Source organism: Corylus avellana, chromosome 3 (assembly GCF_965113065.1).
Source record: "Corylus avellana chromosome 3, dhCorAvel1.hap1.2, whole genome shotgun sequence".
NCBI classification, from domain to species: Eukaryota; Viridiplantae; Streptophyta; class Magnoliopsida; order Fagales; family Betulaceae; genus Corylus; species Corylus avellana.
The window spans coordinates 7003928-7024737 of record NC_142492.1 but is presented as its reverse complement, the minus strand read 5'-3'; the positions used below and the strand labels follow the sequence as shown (position 1 = coordinate 7024737).

Here is a 20810-nt window from a genome sequence, read left to right as displayed (position 1 = left end):
AAAAAACAAATTTTAAAACATAGCGATTTAAAAATTATAAAATTGTACTTATTGAAATAGCAATTCCAAACGGGTCCTGAACCAAATAGACACAACTCACAAGGCAAGCGTGCCCTGCAGTGAGACCGAACAGTATTCACCATTCGGTAGTTCGTAGTTTCTACCGTTGAAGACCGTGCTATCTTTAGTTACTATGCATTGTTGTTGAGTAGCTGTTGAGGCTTCGCCGGATAGCTGGATTTTTGTTTGCTCCGGTAGCGGATGGCGTCATCGTCATCATCATCGGCGGCAGTTAGGTCATGGAGGACGGCGTTTCTGACGATGAGAGACGAAACCCTAGCAAGTGGAGCCGGCGCCACGCCCTCCTCTTCCATTCCCCAACTCCTTCAGCATCTTGTCTTCTCCCATTCTCAGTCTCTCGTCTCTGCCGCCCCACATCTTCCTCCTCACGAGGTTCGCTTCTTCCCTCTCCCAGCTGTGTATTGCAATAATAAAAAGATATTCACTTTGAACGAGGATTTCCATTTCTATTTCTATTTCTATGAATGTGTGTTTTCGCTACTGGAATAGGTTACCTCCGACATCTTGTTTATGCTGGAATTGGTTGCCTCTAATTGTCACGACCCACAAGATATGACCGCTACATTTTCTCACACATCAAACTTGGTATTCGCTCGGCGCTTTACTTTTGGTTCTCTGTTCTTCGGTATTGATTCTTGCCCTGATTTATTCTTCGTTCAATTTGCCTCAGATTCGTGATGTATGTCGTCGTGTTTCCTATGAGATTAGCTCATCTTCGTGGTCTCTCATACTTGACTCATTTGCAAATATGCTGGAATATCTTCTTAACAAAGCTGATTCTTCAGCTAATGCTGCTAAAATTACTTCCATGATGGATTGCTTAGAGACCATAAGGTTAGTTTTCGAACATGTTCTACGAGTTGCCCCTTCTCATTTTGGCCCAATTCATTTCTACGGAATGATAGTGCTATTGCTATTGCTATATTTGCACAGTATAAAATGGCCTCGGGTTTCTTTTATTTTCAAGCTTCACTTGGTTATGACTTCCGTTTACGTCTTGAAAATTTATTCTTACAACCATGCTCTAACTTTCCTTTTCGCACCTCAGACGGCTCATCAGTGCTCGTCACAGAAAATGTTCACCATCTGAAGATATCCAGCTGGTGAAATTCCTTCTCCGCATTATTGTCAGCTCTCACTCAGAGTTAATTTGCTCATCTCATTCTATCAGAAACCAAAAGTGTGCTGCTGAAATGGGAAAGAGAGGACCCAGATACTGCAGTTTATGGGAAGTCCAGACTGTCACTTTTTCTATGCTTGGTGAAACTGTCACAAGAGACGGGTCATCCATTCCGGATGATGTTTGGAAATCGATGATTGAGGTGGGCATACCTTTCTTTTCCTATTTGGTGATGTCTATCTATATAGATGCTTAGGTTGCTCTATTTCCTATAGGTTCTTAGGAGAGTGATGGATTTCTTGGCATCTAAGAGCTTGCTTGTGGAAGACAATGTTATGTCCAGGTATTCCTCCTCTTTTCTATAACTTAATCCTAAGAAAAGAAAAACAAAAAATAATCCTTCAGATTATTTGTTCTAATGTATTTGTTTGAATCTTCTTCTCATCCTTTACAACTGGTGGTACTTTTGCTCTGCAGGTTTTATGCATCTCTCCTGCATTGTCTGCATTTGGTTCTTATGGATCCTAAATGTTCCATTTCTGACCATGTAAGTCAATTTCTTTGTGTTTTGGGACTTGAGATCGATTGATGATTTTTATCTCCGGCCGTTGTCTTTTAGAATCTCTAACTTTGCGATGTTTTTTGCAGGTGACAGGTTTTGTAGTGGCATTACGAATGTTTTTTACCTATGGCCTTAGTAGTAGAACACAACTTACATATCCAGCTGCTGCTCACCAGGAGAAGGAACTCCATACAGTGAGCAAGTCAAGTTTGGAAGAACCTAAAAGAGTAGATCATAGTCCATATAGGCCTCCACACTTGCGCAAAATGGAAACTTCAAATATGAAGGAGAAGAAAGCTCATAATCCTCAAAGTTTCTCAGATCATGAATCTTCTATGGGTTATTTCACATCATCAGATTCTGATTACAGTGACAGTGATGGATTGGTTAAAGACAGTGACACTGTTCAGAACTCTAAGGTCAGAGTAGCTGCCATTGTTTGCATTCAGGTAAGTTCACAACACCATTTTTTCTTGTTCTCATTCATCCTTCTGATGCTTGAGTCATTCAAGGTGTCATCTTGCTGTTGTTCTTGTTTTTTTTTTTTTTTTTTTTTTTGGGTTATGTTTTTAAAGATCAATTGGAAATAGTAGCATACAGAACTGATAGCCCTCCCTTACCCCAATATCCTTCCTCCTATTTTAGGTTGTACCCTATATCTCCCCCATTTGGAGGAGCAGATGTACCACTTGACAACAAGTATAATTTCCTATATCTAGACGTGTTACTAAACTGTTAGATTCACCAAGTATTATACGTATTGGTGAAGGTCTCTTAAGGAGACCATCACACCTGGAATGGCACTTGGGTTGATGGAAGTTTTGAGGACCACAAGAGGACTTTGGAGTAGATTAAGTCTCTTTTTTCTTTCAATACCCTATATCTTTGAACGGCTGCTTTTATTTTTCCTTAGGTGATTAGTTTTCATGAGTTTCTTGTTTTTTAGGTCCTAGTAGTTAGTTTCCTTCATATACTCTCTGTATGCCTGGGGGCGCCTTACGCTTTTAATGATATATTGATTACTTATAAAAAGAAAAAGAAAAAAAGAATGACACTTATGAGTTATTTTTATTTAGGCTTGTTTTTCCTATATAATATAGTCTTATTTTCAGTGAAAAGATTTTATGTGCTGTAATGACAAAAATCTCTAGCTGCCATGCACAGGTGTGCAGGTTTGAGTCTTTAGAGCATCCTCTTCTTGTGAAAATGCTTAACATGAGGACTTTTCATGCCAACCCTCCTTGGGCCCTTCATTTTAAACAGCATGTGCCAGTTTTCTTTCTTAGTTTAGCACTTTTCAGTTTACTTTTAGGGTAAATGACACTTTCCCCCCGATGAATTACCACACGTGTGTGTCCCTTGACAAACATACTAACTTTATGTTTGTTTAAATATAAAATTTTCTATCTCTTATGTTGAAAATCAATATAAAAGAGGTATTTGAGAATGGGATTGGTAATTTTTTTTTTCTTTTTAAATGTTTAAGACTCTTTTCACATAAAGGACATTCAGAATATGTTTTTCTGCCAACTTAATAGCTGATTTAGATGAAGGGGGTAAACTAACACCAAAACTTCATAATAGGGTCCAAGTTGCACTAAGTTAAAGTTTGTGAGTGTAAGTGATACAAGGGTGGTAGTTTGTCAGAGGAAAGTGTCAGCTAGCCCTATTTTTATTTGTTACTTAATTTTTAGATGTCCCTTTGGCATGCCCCTTTTGCATGTTTGCTACCTTTGGCATTGTTAATAAATTACTGCCTATCACAAAAGATAATGTTAGAAGTGTTATTAGCATTAGGGTTTAAGGGTAGTTTGGTCTTTATGTCATTTGGGTTTAGTCTATATATTGTGATGCTTTGTATTAGGTTTATTAAGCTTAATAACAAGCATAGGCAGCAGCCTCCTTTCCTCTTCTCCCTCTCAAACTCCCCCTCATACAAATCTTAACATGGTATCAGAGCCAAAGGTCCTGGGATCGAACTTTGACTCTATCAATTCACCACCCATTTAAATAAAATATTTCACGTGTTGGGTTTCACCTATTAAAAGGGAGCTTGAGCCCACACGTGAGGGGAAGTGTTAAAATAATGGTTAAGTGATTAAATTTACCTCTTCCTGTAAGCTTAAGCTTATGGGATAACTGGTAATTTAACATGGTATTAGAGTCCACACGTGAGGGGAAGTGTTAAAGTAATGGTTAAGTGATTAAACATACTTCTTCCTATAAGTTTTAGTTGTATGTTTTTCTAGTTGTTTTTTGATTTGCTTGTATCTTCCAAGCTGGATTCATACGATGTATATGTTCCGGCTTGAGGGGGAGTGTTAGAAGTGTTATTAGCATTAGGGTTTAAGGGTAGTTTGGTCTTTATGTCATTAGGGTTTAGTCTATATATTGTGATGCTTTGTATTAGGTTTATTAAGCTTAATAACAAGAAGAGGCAGCAGCCTCCTTTCCTCTTCTCCCTCTCAAACTCCCCCTCCTACAAATCTTAACAGATAAAAGTTGTGCTTTGCTTGTTAGCTTAGCCCCTTCCACAGTTCCATTATCATTACCTCTAGTATAAACTATTTTGATAACTATTTTCAACGCTTACTTTTACCGTTTTCCTTCAAAATTTGGCTTAAGGATCTCTGTCAAGCTGATTCCAAATCATTCACTACCCAGTGGACTCTGCTTTTGCCAACCAGTGATGTTCTACAACCTAGGTGAAGCATTAGTCGTACTTTGTCCTGTTTTTGTTGTATTTCTTCTTCTATCCCTAAATTTCTCAACTTTCAACTTTGTTGTTTCTTTCTTATATACAGGAAGTTTGAAGCTACTTTAATGACATGTTTGCTATATGATCCTTATTTAAAGGTATTGGCTTTTTTTTTGGTTATTTAATTAAAACTAGGTCCCCTTTAGTAATTAATTTTTTTTTTGTAAATTTTGATACATGATACATAAAACGACTTTTCACCAATTACAGTTTTGGTACATTTTTTTTTTTTCAATCATATTATGATTTTACTTTAGTGTTGTTCCTAGCTAACAGGCTAATATGTGCTGTTTTGTGTTGCCTAGGCTCGAATTGCTTCTGCCTCAGCTCTGGAAGTCATGTTGGATGGGCCTTCTTCCATTTTTCTGCAGGTTGCAGAATACAAAGGATCTTCTAAGTTCGGATCTTTTATGGCACTTTCAAGTTCTCTTGGACAAATACTAATGCAACTGCATACAGGTATTGAAATATGCTAGAATGTTAATTAAATGATTTAATTTACTTCTATCAACTTAAACTTTTGGAAGAACTAATGATTTATCATTAACACGATATTAGAATAGATCGATCTGAATTTTCAAGACAATGGTCTTGAAATCAAACCCTAACTCCAAAATTTACCTCTCATTTTAGTTAAAATTCTACGCTTTATGCCTCATTTATTGAGAGAGAGTGATAGAATATTAATTAAATGATTAATGTTATCATTTCCTATCAGCGTATGTTTTTAGGACATCTAGTGATTTTACAAAAAATACATTGCTGTACTCTTCATTTAGGTTGGTGGAAATTGTGCCTTCTTTTGGTGCTTTTTTTCTATGCTTCTAAATTATTATTTTTACTGTTTACATGCTTGAGTATTACATCTGTTCCATATCTATCTTGTGTAGGGATTTTGTACTTAGTCCAACGTGAAACTCATGGTAGATTGCTGGCATCCTTATTCAAGATTCTCATGCAATTAGTATTGTCCACACCGTATGAATCTTCTTCTCTTAGTGATCTTATATTCGTTAAACCTTTGTCTTTTACTCTACTTGATAAACTGCTTTACTATTACTTATTGCTTCTTACTTATCAAAAAAAAAAAAAAAAATTACTTATTGCTTCTCATGTTGTCCTTTTGGAACCCTATTGAATCATTTAGCACATTAGCCAAGGCCCTTGGAGGAAATCTCTTCCTTGCTTTTGGATCTCCCATCCATTTTCTTGATAATATTTGAAGTAATAGATATAAATAATTTTGTTATATATTAGCTTCTGACGATAGACGAGATGATAGGTAGTGCATGAGGTAAGTGTCGGCGCATGAGGTTTGTTTTAGAGGTGTGTTAATGGAATTTTTCTGTTAAGTGTTCATCGGATTCTAGAGATGGGACACTTGGGATATTTCTATGTGGAAGCAAAATCGTTTGAGTTCCATCATGAGATTGGTTTTGGTGGTGTCCAGTTAGCAGAGAGAAGTACGAGGAGTGTTTTGAGTGGTGGTCCTGGGCTGGGCAAGCATGGTTTGGCTGATGAAGTCGTTGGAGGTGTTGATCAAAGGAGAAGAATTAAGTGATTTTTGGAGGATCTTTCGAATGGGGAATATAGTGTATGTTTTGTGGTGACGAGGAAATAATCACAGCAGGTTCATTGAATTGTCGGAATATGGTGGTTGTGCCACTCTGTGCTTTTAAGGAATTTGCATTACTTATAAAAAAAAAAATGGTTGTCCTTTTGGTGCTAAACTAATTTGCAAAACCTTATACGTGCAAAACACATGCCAAGTCGTGAGAATTCAATTGCAAAATGTGGCATATGTGGTTCAAGTTGTCACCTACCTGTCACACTGGGATAATCTTGTGCAGCTTGGGCGTGTGTATAGATGATCATGTCCTCTAAATTTACATTTCCCAACAATGTCTGTATACACACCAATAGTTTTTAACTATCTTATACAAAGGTATAATACATGATGTTATGATATATCGCAAATATTATTTACTGTTATGAGGGATATAATCGATACTAACCCGCAAAAGTTTTCTCAAAATAACACAAAGCAAACTGCTGGTCCATAGCAATTGATTACGGATCTGAAGATTCTGAACCTCTTAGAATGTTGTTTCATTATAGGATAATGTTTATAATCTGGTAATTTGAAATATAGGTTAGGGTAGGATTAGGAACTAATTAGTTGATTAATTTTACCATAAGTGGGCCTAGTGACAAATTGAGCATATAATATCAATTCTTTTTTGAGTGGTGGATGAGCATTGGTAAGTGCATATCATGCTGATAGCATTCAATTGACTAATTCAGAGGTTCTACGCATTTACACTCTAATGCTGAATGTTCCAGCCTTTCAGTTCGATCATACTTCAAATGCATTCTTCTATTGAGAAAATGTGTCTAATCACAAAATTGTTGTTTGTATTCGTGATCACTCTTCAGATATTCAAGAATGCCTGGAGATTTGTTGCCAACAGTTATCACATCTCTACGAACAAGGGTTAACGATGGGTTTTCATTCAGAAATGATCAGAGTGGTCTTCTGGTTAGTCTCCTGATATATGTTATGTGGAAATATATATGAATCCCCCCTCTCCCTTGCTCTTTCTGCAATGTCTTGTTATATTTCTACCTCCTTTAACAGGCTGCTGCTGTTAGTTGCTTGACGGCAGCTCTTTCTACTTCACCTTCCATACAAGTCAGACAAATGCTTTTCGAAGAAATATCTACAGGTTTGCTCAACCCCCTTTTTGTGTGTAGGCAATTCTAATTTTACTTTTAAGTACAGACACCTAGAGAAAATCTTTGTAAATCTTGTAGCTTCCAAAACCTCATAGCTCCTAAAGGAAGCCTGAGAGGGAAAAACAATCACAACATCCAAAAGCACCAGAATTACAAAATTGCCTAAGCATGCTCTCTCTCCCCATTCAACAAAGCAAATCTTAAGAGGCATTAACAAAGTTTTAGAGTTCTAAGACGTAAGAATGGAGGATTCTAGGCGCTATTACTTTTTTATTTTTATTTTATTTTTATATATGTAATCGAAATATCATTAAAAGTGTAAGGCGCCATCAAATACACAAGAAATATACAAGAGAAAACATGTAACTAGAAGAAGAAAAAAGAACAAGAAAATCATGAAAACTTAGGACCAAAAGAGAAATATAGGCAGTTGTCAATAGATAAAGAGTATTGAAGAAGAAAGACTTGCTCTCATGATCTAAAAAATTCCTATCATTCATTTCCCTCCAAATACACCATAAAAGACAAGAGGGCACCATTTTTCATACAACAACACTTTGAATGCTGCCAGTAGTCAACTAACAAGTATCCAAGTCAGTAACTAGTGTAGGCATAACCCAGGAAAGCCCAAAGCGATTGAAGAAAACATTCTATGGGGCACACGCCGCCTCACAATGGAGAAGAAGATGATCCTTTGACTCTTAATTTTTATTTATTTATTTTAAAATTTTTTTGCATATGCAACACCTATCAATCTCTATGACATGCAACTTCCAAAGATTTTCCATGGTAAGGATCTTTCTTAGGGCCGTCGACCAAGCAAAAAAAGTCGCTCTTAAGGGAGCCTTAGTCTGCCAAATACTATTCCAAGGGAAAAGAGAGCCTTATCAAAGTTCCTAGACCCTAAAAAAAAGCTTGAACGAAGGCCTCCATCAACTGTCGCAAAAATCATTTTACTAAGAGCCTCTATAACAATGAGAAAGAGCAAAGAAGATAGATGATCTCCCTGTCTCCGACCACGAGATCTGATGAAGAAACTAGAAGGGGGACCATTCACCAAGACAGAAAGCACACAACAGAAATACAATGCTATCCAATTACACCATTTCTCTCCAAAACCACACCTCCTCAACAAGTACAAAAGAAACTCCCAGTTAACTAGATCATAGACCTTATTAATATCCAGTTTGCAAAGCACACCTGGAACACCAGATTTGATCCTGCAATCCAAGCATTCATTAGCTATGAGCACGGAGTCTAGAATTTGCCTACCTCTGACAAACACATTTTAGGGCTTCGAAATAGTCTTCTCTACAACCCTTTTCAATTTATTGGCTAGGAATTGGCAATAATCTTATAAACCCCACTCACACTAATTGGTTTAAAACTTTTAACATCAATTGCCCCGAGCTTCTTTAGAATGAAGGCAATAAAAGTCGCATTAAGGCCTTTTTCAAACTTACATCTAGCATGAAAATCATGGAAAACCCTCATGACATAATCTTTAATCACGTCTCAACATGCTTGGAGAAAGACATAGTAAAAGCATCGGGGCCTGACGCCTTATTACTATTCATACCTTTCACCACCTCCAAACACTTAGATTCCTCAAACTGTCTCTAACCATATGGCTTCCTCCTTAGCAACAACTTGGGCCGCTAACTAAACTGTTGGGAAAGCAATTGGTTATAGAAAAGCACATGTCCCCTGATCTCAGAATGATCAGAGAGCAGTGATCCAACTCGATGAAATTATTTATCCTATTCAAGTTAGCCACTTGATGGAAACAATTTGTGCACTTGAGGTTTCTTGATAAGTGCAACCCAATTCCTCTCCTTCGACTTTCCTTTCAACTTCATCAGTCCGTCAAGGCTTAGGTGATGAATCACCAGGTTCAATCAATAATATGTTTTTTTAGAATAATAATAAGGTTCAATCAATGATAAAATCTGCATTGATTTTTTTTGTTAGTTTGGTGGGAATCACTTGGTTCTTCTTCCCTATAATGCTCAGAAAGCTTTCTTTCAAATTCAACCTGCCACCTCACGCAACTCGTGATACTGACAACTTCGATTTATTTTCATAGCCAACTCTTTAAAGGTGCTCACGGATGTTGTTACTAGTAGCCTGAAATAAATTGTTATAACCATCTATAACCAGACAAAGACATTGAACACAGTGGATGCTGAACATCTACATGCCTTTTAAGTTCAACTTACACATTGAGAATCGTGTGTGGGAACTTCGCAAACAAAACCAGGAGAGCCTATCAAACTGTAGTTAACAGTCCTGACCAAACTTCTGTTTTAGTTATTACAATGATGAAAATACCCCCAAATCCTAATGACTAACAAACCCTAATAACTCTTCTAACAAGTTCATTACTGACTACTATTATTAATTGACGTAAGTTATCAGAAGAAACTGGCAAGTATAGATGACCTTTTCGTTGCCACTGCCTATTTTCTTTAGGCTTGATTTTTTATTTGCATCCCAAACTTACTATTAATTTTAGAAATTTCATTCATTCCTTTGATAATTTCCTTGTCAATTACATTAGATTTCATTTGATACCTTTTTTCAGGCTTCCTTGAGGCTGAAAAGAAGTCAGGTGTTCTTTTTACATTATTTCAATATGCAGAACAACTAACCAGCCCAAATGTATGCTTTGAGGCTCTCCAGGTAATATTTTAAGAAAGCTAATACTGTTTCATTTGTGATGGTTGGCTTCTAACAATTATAATTAATAGTGGGATTAGTAATTCTTGTCTGGCCGTCCCTTGTTCTTGCTATTTTCTTCTTATTGGTTGCAGGCACTGAAAACTGTGTCACACAATTACCCAAATATTGTGTTTGCATGTTGGGGACAAGTTTCCACCATTGTTTATGGCTTCTTGACGGTACCAACTCCAGAAGTTTATGCAAGGCCATGGAAGGGACACACTGGAGACACTGTTGGGTTTATTGGGGAAAAAGTTATTACAGCCGCTGTCAAGGTAGAATGTCTTCCCCCCCCCCCCCCACCCCCCCCAACACACACACAACTCACACACCCAAAAATATAAAAGATAAAACAAATCCTTATTTGTTGGTTTGTGGTGAAATATATTTGTCTAGCGTAAGAAAAAGGGCAGATTCAGCTCATTTAGATTTAAGGATTCCCTCCTATGGTACTTATCAAAAAAAAAAAAAGGATTCCCTCCTATGGTTTCTACTGATTGTGCCATATTCTCAAAGCAAGCATATGTCCTTCAATGATCTGCACTGATTGTACCATAGGGTTTCTATTTTTGGTTCACTTCTCGGACACTAGCTTTCAGTGAACCCTTCATTAGGGAGATTTATGTTTTTATGTTTTTGTGTTTTTTTTTTTTTTTTCATGATGTCTATCTTCTGAATTTATTTAACTATTGAAATTCTGTTCAAGCGGCTTTGATGTAAGAACTTTGGCTTGAATGCAGATTTCTCAGTATTTAAAGTTTTAGAGGATATAAGGACTAGATAGAATAGAACCTCAAGTTTTATTTTTTGTGACAGGAATACCTCTTCTTGTTCTTCTTACTCTGTTCATCCTGTCATAGTTTTTTATGTTAAAATTTTCAGGTTTTGGATGAATGTCTTCGTGCATTATCTGGATTTAAAGGAACTGAGGATCTTTTGGATGATAAAGTTACCCCATTTACTTCTGAGTGCATAAGGATAAAGAAAATTTCATCAGCCCCATCTTATGAACTAGATAGCACAGAACTTACCGAAAGTGAAGCCAAAGCATGCCCGTCAGGAATTGAGCAGTGGTGTGAGGCAATTGAGAAGCATATGCCTCTAATTTTATGGCATACTTGTGCAATGGTTGGTTAGGTTTTTGTCTCTTCATTCTTTTTGAACAAGTGTCATTAATATATTTGGTTTTGTTGGAATTCTCATCTTATTTGCTTTAGGTTTCTATGTTCATCAAAATGATATCTCTTCTGTGTTTTGTCATATTATTTGCGTAGACAGAAAATTGAGTTTTCTTACACTTATCAAAAAAGAAAATTGAGTTTTCTTCCAGTTTTTGATTTCTGTATGGCAGGTATTTTTATAAGCAATCTCGTCTCAATGATGATGGTGAAAGTTTATATTGTCTGGAAAACTCAGATTCAAGTACGTATAATATCTAAATTGTTTTTATTTCTCTGGAAGGTGAGAGCTGCATCAGTTACGTGTTTTGCGGGCATAACTTCCTCTGTGTTCTCCTCTCTCACGAAGGAGAAACAAGATTTCATTCTTTCTTCATTAGTAAGTTTTGATGCAATGTGTACTTGAATCTGTGTTTGCTTTCTGTGTTATGATGAATGGAACAGAATGTCTTTGCCAATTAGGTTATGGATTTAATTGCAAAATCTTTGTAGATAAATGCTTCTGTATACAATGAGGTGCCTTCAGTTAGGTCTGCTGCTTGTCGAGCCATTGGTGTCATCACATGTTTTCCTCAAGTTTCTCAAAGGTGATTATGAAATGCTGTGAAATGAAATGGTCTAGTAACATTCTTATGATCATTTATCTACTGGTTTTTGTGCAAGAACCATGGCTAGGGATTTTACTAAAAACTCAAACCATATAGTGCAGAGATCCTCGACAAGTTTATCCATGCTGTTGAGATTAATACTCGCGATCCCCTGGTCTCGGTATATTTTTGTTTTTAATATTAAATTTTAGATCACACATTTGAAATTTGTTACTATAGAAAGTAAATCTTATTGAAAGTACTTGTTTCAGGTAAAAATAACAGCCTCTTGGGCTTTGGCCAACATATGTGATTCAATCCGTCTCTGTATTGATGATTTTCCATCAAAACCATCCAAAGGTGGGCTTGAGGTTACAAGTGTACTTTTATGAGTCAAGCTTTTTCTTTTTTTGTAGTATTATTGCATTCCCTTTCTAATCAGTTATTGTTATTATTTGTTACAGACTCAAATGCAGACTCTTCGTTAATTGCGTTGTTAACCGAGTGTGCTTTGCGTCTAACAAAGGATGGAGACAAGGTAAGTTTTGTTATTTGGTAATTTGTTTCACTCTCTATTTGGAGTTTGGACCCATTGCATTCATGCATACTTGTTGAAGTAGCATTTTATACTTTTGTCTCTGTCTCTGTTTCTATCTCGGTTCTCTCTCTCCCACCTTTGTGCACAGCAATAGGTACTTTTATAGTCCTTGACCTATTGCATCAATATGCACTTTCTAGTTTGTCATATTATAAAGTCGTCATTGTGGCTTTATCTCATTTAGCAGTTCAGTCAACTGGATATTTTATTTATAACTGATAAACTAATAAATCATTATGGACGAGGCAGGATGCAGGAGCCACCCGTCAATCAAGATATTCGCAAAAATTTATATAGCACATTGATCAATATGACCAACAAAATAACCATTTTTGGAAATCTCTATCATTGATTTTTTCAGGACCTTGTATTTTTTTCATGCTTAGGCATGTATTAGATACTGGTAGATGTTTATATTTGTCTGAGTTTTTTTTTTTTTTTTTCATGTGATAAATTTAAATTAGTCCTGATGAGTGTGCATATATCTAATACATAAGTATCATACACCTTTTCACATGGCAGTTCCAAAAAACAGGAACACAATTTAATTTATTTTATTATCTATGTCACTATTATATGGATTTGGAAGTCATTCTAATAAAATTGTTTTGTGTTACCGTATTGAGGCAGAGCTTCTGTCCTAAATCACATATACCACCAGTTAGATATAGTATTAAACATTTTGATTTCATTTTCATTTGCCCCTCCCCCCTACTTGTCTCTCTTCCCCGTGGTTAAAATTACTGCATTTCTCTCAGTGGCTTGGTTTTCAGGTTTTACTCTTCTTCTTTTTTCAGCAGCAGATATGATCTTTAAGTTGAAAAGGATTTGTTTTATTGCTACCAAGCTCACCTTTAATGATTTTTTTAAAAAAAAGAACCTCCTTTTTTTTAATCATTGTTCGATTCTTTAGTAAGTCCTTTCCTTTTCCTTTCCATCAGATAAAATCAAATGCTGTGAGGGCTCTTGGGAATCTCTCAAGATTTGTTAAATGTACATGTTTATCTGGTAGTTTTGACAAGCCAATGGACCATATGGGCTTATCTCGGAAGAACAATAGCAATGAGGTTTTCACATCAAGCAATGATAGGAAAGGTAGCCATGGAAATGCATCAAGCTCATTCCATCCAGCTTCTATAGAAGATTCACGTTGGCTTGAGAGAATGGTCCAAGCTTTTATCTCTTGTGTCACAACCGGGAATGTTAAGGTATCATAATCCCATTGTTACATTTGTGTAACCAACTTTGTACTTGAACATGACTGAGAAGTATGCATGTTTTTGTTCTTAATATCAAGTCTGTCAGGCACTCTTTTAAGTGTGACTGTCTGTCTAACAGGTCCAGTGGAATGTTTGTCATGCATTGAGCAACCTATTTCTAAATGAGACATTAAGACTGCAAGACATGGATTGGTATGGTACTTATGCTGGGATGGTTGAGATGCTATTTGCTTACATATGTATTTTCCTGATTTTTTGTTAACAAAATATAGATACATGTCAATGCTACAATTTTTTGCTTTTATCAAGTAAGTCAATTTCATTAAAAGCACAAAGGAGCACAACCCTAATACACGTAAAGTATACACAAGAAACCTTCCATTAAGGAGAAAAAGAACAAAAATCCAAAAATTTAGCAAGTTGGAAAAGTGTGAGCTATTATACGCCCAAATCCATGTATGAAGTGATTTGTACCTGATATTCTTTAGCTCTTCCACCGAAGTCTCACGATCTTCAAAACATGACATTAAAGCGATTTAAACGTGCTGATGCTACAAATAATTATTAGCTGATTAAACTGCAATGGTGAATAAGCAAGTGGAAACTTTATCTTTGTACTGGCAAAGTTCATAAACTTCATCTAGGTGTCTACGGATGGATTTCAGTTTCTAGTTTCCTGTTTCATGCTAATTGTAGAAATTCTTGATGGAGAAGTAAGAAACATTCATACACATATGGGTGTATTTGAATGGACAAAAATTTCCTACAAACTGGGTTGTTGGAAATTTCATCAAACCTAGCTTCTAAAAGTGCCACTTGTCTCTTAGTGAGAAGAACACATTTTTTAATAGCATATGCTTCTTACATGCGTTTTTAATAGTCTTAATAAAAAAACATATGATTCTTACATGCTCAAGGGACATAGCACTTTTAAAGACTGGATTGGAGGAATTCCTACAACCCAGTTTGTAGGAAATTTATATCCGTAGTTGATTAAGGGATAGAAACTTATGTGGTTTGGGCATGTATAGAGAAGACCATAGTGATTCAACTGTAATGAGGGTGTATTTGTGTATGCTAATATTTGTTTACAGATTCATGATCAAGTAGTGCAAGTCTTCATAGGTTTTTGTTCCCCTAAATAGCAATTTAGATGTTTCGGTAACCAAACTCATGGTTGTATTCAGCGGTATTCAATCTTGAGAATTTGCGAGAGAGATAACGCCACGCAGAATTGACATTACTCCAGTTTGGCATATAGTGAGAAAACAAAATGTTTCACTTAGTGAAAGGTAGTGAAGTACTTGAAATACTTAGGCCTTTTGGTAGGTTTAAGTGGCTTCCTGTGGATCCCAGTCATGCTAGTGCAAAATAATAGATCATGTTCATTTGTTGAGCACATATATCATCTGCCTGCTTCATGAATGTCTTCCTTTTGAGTATTGAAGTACATTCATAATATAATGTAATTATGTATTCTTGTGTTTTTGGGCAGGGCTCCATCTGTATTTAGTATTCTTCTACTATTATTGCGTGATTCTTCCAACTTTAAGATCAGGATACATGCAGCTGCTGCTTTAGCTGTGCCGGCATCAATTCATGGTGAGTAGTAGGCTGGATCCTTTTTTGCATTGTCAAGATTAAAATGTAAATTTAGTTTTTGTAGTAACTCAACAATGCCTATCAGTATCAGCCAAATTTGACATTTTTAATTAAATCCATGGCATACGGATTTATCACTTCATGACCTTTATTAGATAATGTCGATATTTTGCTTGACAGTGGTGGTATGGCTAGAGATTCACGCTATATGTGGTTGGAAGCAAAAGGCTTTGGTGATTTGGTGAAACGGTGGTGGAATTCATACCAGTGTCTTGGTGTCCCTTGCTTTGTTTAGGCGTACAAGCTTAAAAGGTTGAAGCTTAATTTAAAATGCTAGAACAAAAAGGTCTTTGGAAATGTAGAAGTGAGAAAAGGGTCCTTTTTGGAGGAGATCTGGTCCCTTGTTTTGCTGGAAGAGGAGAGGCCTCTTACAGAAGAAGAGGTAGTCAAAAGGGGCTTTGATGAAAGCAGAGTTGGAGAAAGTAGTTCTTATGCAAGAAGTTAGCTGGATGCTGAAATCAAGGGCGACTTGGCTGAAAGAAGGGGATCAGAATATGAGTTTTTCCCACCGCCTTGCCAACTCCCATTGGATGAATAATTTTTGTCCAGTCTTAGCATTTGATAGTATGGACACTTCCAATCAATGATACAATCTTTCAATATTACAAGAACCTTTTTTCTGAAACCACCCCTTGGCGGCCCAAATTAGATGGTTTGGAGTTTCCCTTGCTAGATTTAGGAGAAGCAGAATGGGTGGAGAGGCCGTTCCAAGAGGAGGAAGTCTATCAGACGTTGCTTAGTATGGATGGTGGTAAAGCACTGGGGCTAGATGGATTCAATATTGCCTTTTTTCAATCGTGTTGGGCAATAGTGAAGGACGATCTGATGCGCGTCTTCCATACTTTTCATGAACATGGTTTGTTTGAGAAGAGCTTAAATGCTACTTTCATTGCCCTTATCCCTAAAAAGATTGGGTAGTTGGAAGTAAGGAACTTCGGACCTATTAGCCTGGTAGGAAGTGTATATAAGATTTTGGCTAAGGTCATTGCTCTTAGAATGAAACAGGTTTTGGGTTCACTCTTTTCTATGCAGAATGCTTTTATAGGGGGGAGATAAGTCTAGATTCAGTTCATATAGCCAACGAATGTTTGGACAACATACTGAAATCTAGAATTTCTGGAGTGTTGTGCCTATTACCATGTCAACTGGGAGTTCCTCTCCTATCTGCTTTGGTTCAAAAAGGAGGAAATGGATATGTAATTAATGCGTAGAATTCCCAAACACAAATTGTTTAGCTAAACGGGTCAGACCTTTAAACCAAACACGACCCGCGAGTGACCTAACACGACCTACTTGTCACAAACGGGTTGACCTATTTGACCCATTTAGACCCAAACGCGTTCTGTTTAACCCGTTTTAACATGTATTTATTATATAAAAATATATATAATTTCATAAACGGGTCAAGTGGGTCAACCCATTTATGCCAAACCCTAACCCTCTAATTTCGTGTCGGATTCGCGGGTCGTATAAAAGATTGCCAATCCTACCTTTGGACAATTACTTTAGACTTACATACTGCGTTTGATTTTTCCTGTTTTTCTTGATCTTTGTTCCCCTTCTAAAAGGTGTCTTTCTAGTTTCAAGTATATTTTATATGTACCAGGGTTGCGATTCTTTGTTCTTTAATAAAATTTTTATTACTTATAAAAAAAAAAAAAAAAATCAGTTATATTTTTAATGTATTGATAGTGCTACACCCTGCCTTGGAAGACCTTGTATTTTTCAATTTGACATTTCCTATCCTGTTCTAAATTGGAGTTCTTGAATGAGAAGGTAACTTAGTCTTCTCCCCCTTTATTTAATGCAGATTATGGGAAATCTTTCCCAGATGTCATCCAAGGTCTGGAGCATATAATAGAGAATCTAGGCTCGGACCAGATTTCAGCACCATCTAGTTTCAAATATAGGGTTGCGCTTGAGAAGCAGGTCAAGCTCCTGAATCTTTTGCATTTGAGCAATTCTATATTAGTACTAGTTTACAGTTTATGATTTCAAAGTATCATGAATGCTCCTACAGTTCTTATCAACAATTCCTGAGTCCATTTGAAAAGGCAGAAAAAGAGTCATAATTTCACTTGAATTGACGTTAATTTTTGAAAATTCTAATAAGATCTAAATGAGTAATGCTAAAAACTACATTTTTATCTTATAATTATCCCACAATGTTGACGTGTCAATCCTAACCAACTCTTGGATCATTGTTAAATAAATAAATCTAAGGGTTAGTTGGTTTGACACTGACACGTCAATATTGTGGGATAGTTGTCTGATAAAAAATGTGGTTTCTAATATTACTCTAAATTATTATATTCGGCCCTTAAGCTTAGATTTCTATTGAATCATGGAAAATGTTATGTTTTGGGTAAGCTTTTTTCCTTTACTGTGTTTGTGTGTGTTATGTAATTTAGTGTGATTTAATTTTTTTCTTTTTTTCTCATACAGTTAACCTCAACCATGTTGCATGTTCTTAGCCTTGCTTCAAGCACTGATCATGAACCTCTGAAAGATTTTCTCGTGAAAGTAAGTATTTCAAAGATGTTGGGGTTCCTTGTTACACAACATTTTCCTTGCTTAATAACCGGGTTTTCTATACTGTAATGCATTTGTGCTGTTGGTTGTGTGTGTGTGGATTGGTTTCACAACTTTGATTTGGCTGACAGCCGTGTTAGACATGCTTCAAACGTTAATGCTTCTTTTCACATTGGACATTTGTTTGCACTTTTCATACTTGTCCATAATGTTCCAATGGAAATCTATAACTTTGGACATTTGGCTGACCTATACACAGTGAACACATAGCAGAGTAAGGAGAAGTTTCTCTAACCGAGTTTGATTGGAGGGAAAAGGAAGGGAAGAGAGAGGAGTTTTCCTTTGTTTGGTTGGGTAGAAAGGGAGGGCAGGAAAGGGAGGTGGAGGGATCCTCCCCTTCCTGTCCCACCATTTTGTTTCCTCCCAATTTGGGAGGCAGTGGAAGAAACAAAAGTGAGAAAGACTATTTTGCAAGGTTTAACTGTTCTGATGTCACAAAACAATCTCCCCTCTCACTGATTCCCTCTAAACGATTTAACACCTAGAGGGAAGATGGCATTCCTTTCCTTCCCTTCACTTCACCCCACTTCCTTTCCCTTTCTCCTCCCTCATACAACCAAAGATAAAGTAAAATTGAAATATGAGTAGTCTCATATTATTTGATGAAGTAGTATGTAGTTATGGTACTGTATGAGGAGAAAAAGTGATGTTTGCGTTTGTACAACATTTAGGAATACAATGGTTTCTCGTGTCAAAGAGTCAAACAATGAAATGAATTGTGTGTGTCTACATTGTACTTCACAGGAGTTATGTCAAATTATCACAACTTTAGTTCTTATTGAAGAGTTGACTAAATAATATATGTCGATGTTTGTGCATGCTATCTATATATGTAGCATTTTGAAAGTGCTATGCCCATGCTCTGTTTTCAAAAATTTGCCTTTCTTTGCACGCCTGCGTTTGGTTGCTCTTATGGTGTGCGTCTCTAACATGGAGTAATCTAATCTTTTCCCGTATCTCTGTGCCTTTTTTAAGGGGTAGAACTTGGCTCCATTGCTTTTAACTGATTATTCTTTTATATCTCATCATTTCTCATAGTGCATGACAAATTGCTCATTTTGGCTTTTTAACTTTGTTCCACATAGAAAGCCTCCTTTCTTGAGGATTGGTTGAAGATGCTATGCTCATCATTAGGGGAGACAAGTACGTGTTCTGAATTTGAAAATATGTCTCTTCGGGACCAAAAGAAGGAGATGATATCCAAAGCAATACGATCACTTGTTGAATTATACAAAGGCAGGAATTATCAATCAATTATCCAGAAACTAGAGAAGTTGGACAACAGCATAAGGTGAATTTCTGGATTGTCCTTGTCATTTGGTTGGTTACCGTTGCACTGCAGTTCCCAGCCCCATGATTTAGCACCTTACAGATACTTGCAGTAAATGAAGAAAACTGATCCTTTTGAAGATCCTCTTAATGGAGTAGTGAAGGGTTGGGATTGGGTGCGCCCCTTGGGCCTTGGCTAGGGTACTAATTTGGAGGGACCTGAATGCAGATCTCGTGTCTAATTTATAAGGGAAAATTCATTTTATCATTACTGTGGTGAGGCCTTAATCCGTAAGATACAACCTCCTTGTGATTAGATTCTTAGTGTAAAGTTAATATGTTTAGTCTACAATCAATCACATAGTGTCACCTCATTAATTAATTGTATACCACCCATTTTATGAGCCTATATAGTTTGTTTTTTGTTTTTCTGAATAATACAAGGGAAAGGGGAAGATTAAGGGGGAGTATGATCCTATATAGTAAAATGATCACAATGATTATCCGAAAGTAGAGATTATTTCTTGTACTTGAGGCTTTTAATTGTAAATGGGTAAGTGATATAACAATACTGATAAACTCCAAATTCTTTGATGCACGTTATGTTTTTTAATCCAACTCCCTCATCGTTGTCAATGCAGTGGTGGCCATCCGGATATATTATTCCTAAGAGGCTCTCCCTTATAGTTTATCTTTATATATATAAATGTGTCAATGTCCGATATTTTGACTAAGTGAAACTAATCTATAAGTAATTTTAGAATACTTTAATTGTAATGGGACGAGTTCTTTTGGAGTATAGTATAAAAGTGGCTAATCTTTTGTGTTTTTTTTTGGGGTGAGTGCTAATCTTCTTTTATTTGGTCGGGACAAATGGCATTTGAAAAGTTGGGGATAAGGTTCCTTGTTAACTTTGAGGCGTACGAATGCAACTTGTAGGCTATCATCGCTCGGGAAATTACGAATTTGCTCAAGGAAAAAAAATAATAAATAAATAAATAAATCACAAAAGGCACGGTCGCTTTTTTGACTGAATGTGTGAAGTCACATCCGCTTGGCCACCAACTTCGTATCAAATTCATCATGGCATGATCCGGCCCACTTGTCCTTACTGCGTAGTGTCCCCAGTGTGGGAGCACAGCACGTGGGACGACAGTCTTTTTTATGTTTTGTGTTTTTAGTAAGGGTGAAAAGACTACAGGTTTAACAACTTTATTTTTTATTGTTATGGTTTTGTTTTGTATCATATATGATATTTTGATAATGGTTAAAAATAGAAATGGTAATTTTGTCTAATTTTTGTTTAAAACTTGACAAAAATGCACGTAAGCATTTTAAAAAAATTGACAAGTGTCTATATACCTAATTAAAAATTTTAAAAATTAAAATTAAAACTATTAAAAACATTAAAAAAATGGTTTTTTAAAAAAATGAAAAAGGAGTGGCTCGACAAAAATGGCCACCCCATTTTGCCCTAAAGAATGACCGGAGCCACTCTTGGCCTTTTTGGGGGTGATTCGAGCATGCTAAACTTGCAAATTAAGGATAGTTGAAACCATCTCCAACAATCTTAGGTGTTGTTTCGGCAACCACATTTTGCAAGTTAGGGGTGGTTTAGTCACCTCCAAACCAGCTAGGAGTGCCCGGCCACCCAGCTTTTTCCAAAAAAAAAATAATAATAATTTTGTAATGTTTTTAATTTTAATTTTTTTAAAAAAATTTATTT

At 36.3% G+C, this 20810-nt stretch overlaps 1 protein-coding gene across 5 annotated transcripts; it reads left to right on the top strand.

Moving 5' to 3' along the window:
* The first annotated feature begins 119 nt into the window (after positions 1–119).
* LOC132173631 (ARM repeat superfamily protein) lies at positions 120–19678 on the top strand. 5 transcript variants are annotated; one of them, XM_059585171.2, is made up of 28 exons: positions 120–453; positions 571–666; positions 752–915; positions 1130–1403; positions 1477–1544; positions 1679–1748; positions 1850–2212; positions 4389–4468; positions 4568–4619; positions 4827–4980; positions 5412–5499; positions 6958–7060; positions 7160–7247; positions 9842–9939; positions 10071–10253; positions 10861–11106; positions 11440–11535; positions 11649–11743; positions 11861–11924; positions 12016–12103; positions 12208–12281; positions 13283–13549; positions 13680–13753; positions 15057–15163; positions 17034–17152; positions 17669–17746; positions 18901–19106; positions 19188–19678. In XM_059585171.2, exons 1-28 carry the CDS (start codon positions 262–264, stop codon positions 19198–19200), a joined length of 3600 nt encoding a protein of 1199 aa, XP_059441154.2. In that variant the 5' UTR covers positions 120–261; the 3' UTR covers positions 19201–19678. The 5 variants fall into 5 exon arrangements, with proteins under 5 accessions (XP_059441154.2, XP_059441155.2, XP_059441156.2 ...); XM_059585172.2 differs by lacking the exon at positions 19188–19678 and having other exon boundaries at positions 18905–19020; XM_059585173.2 differs by lacking the exons at positions 17034–17152; positions 19188–19678 and having other exon boundaries at positions 18901–18993.
* The last annotated feature ends 1132 nt before the right edge of the window (positions 19679–20810 follow it).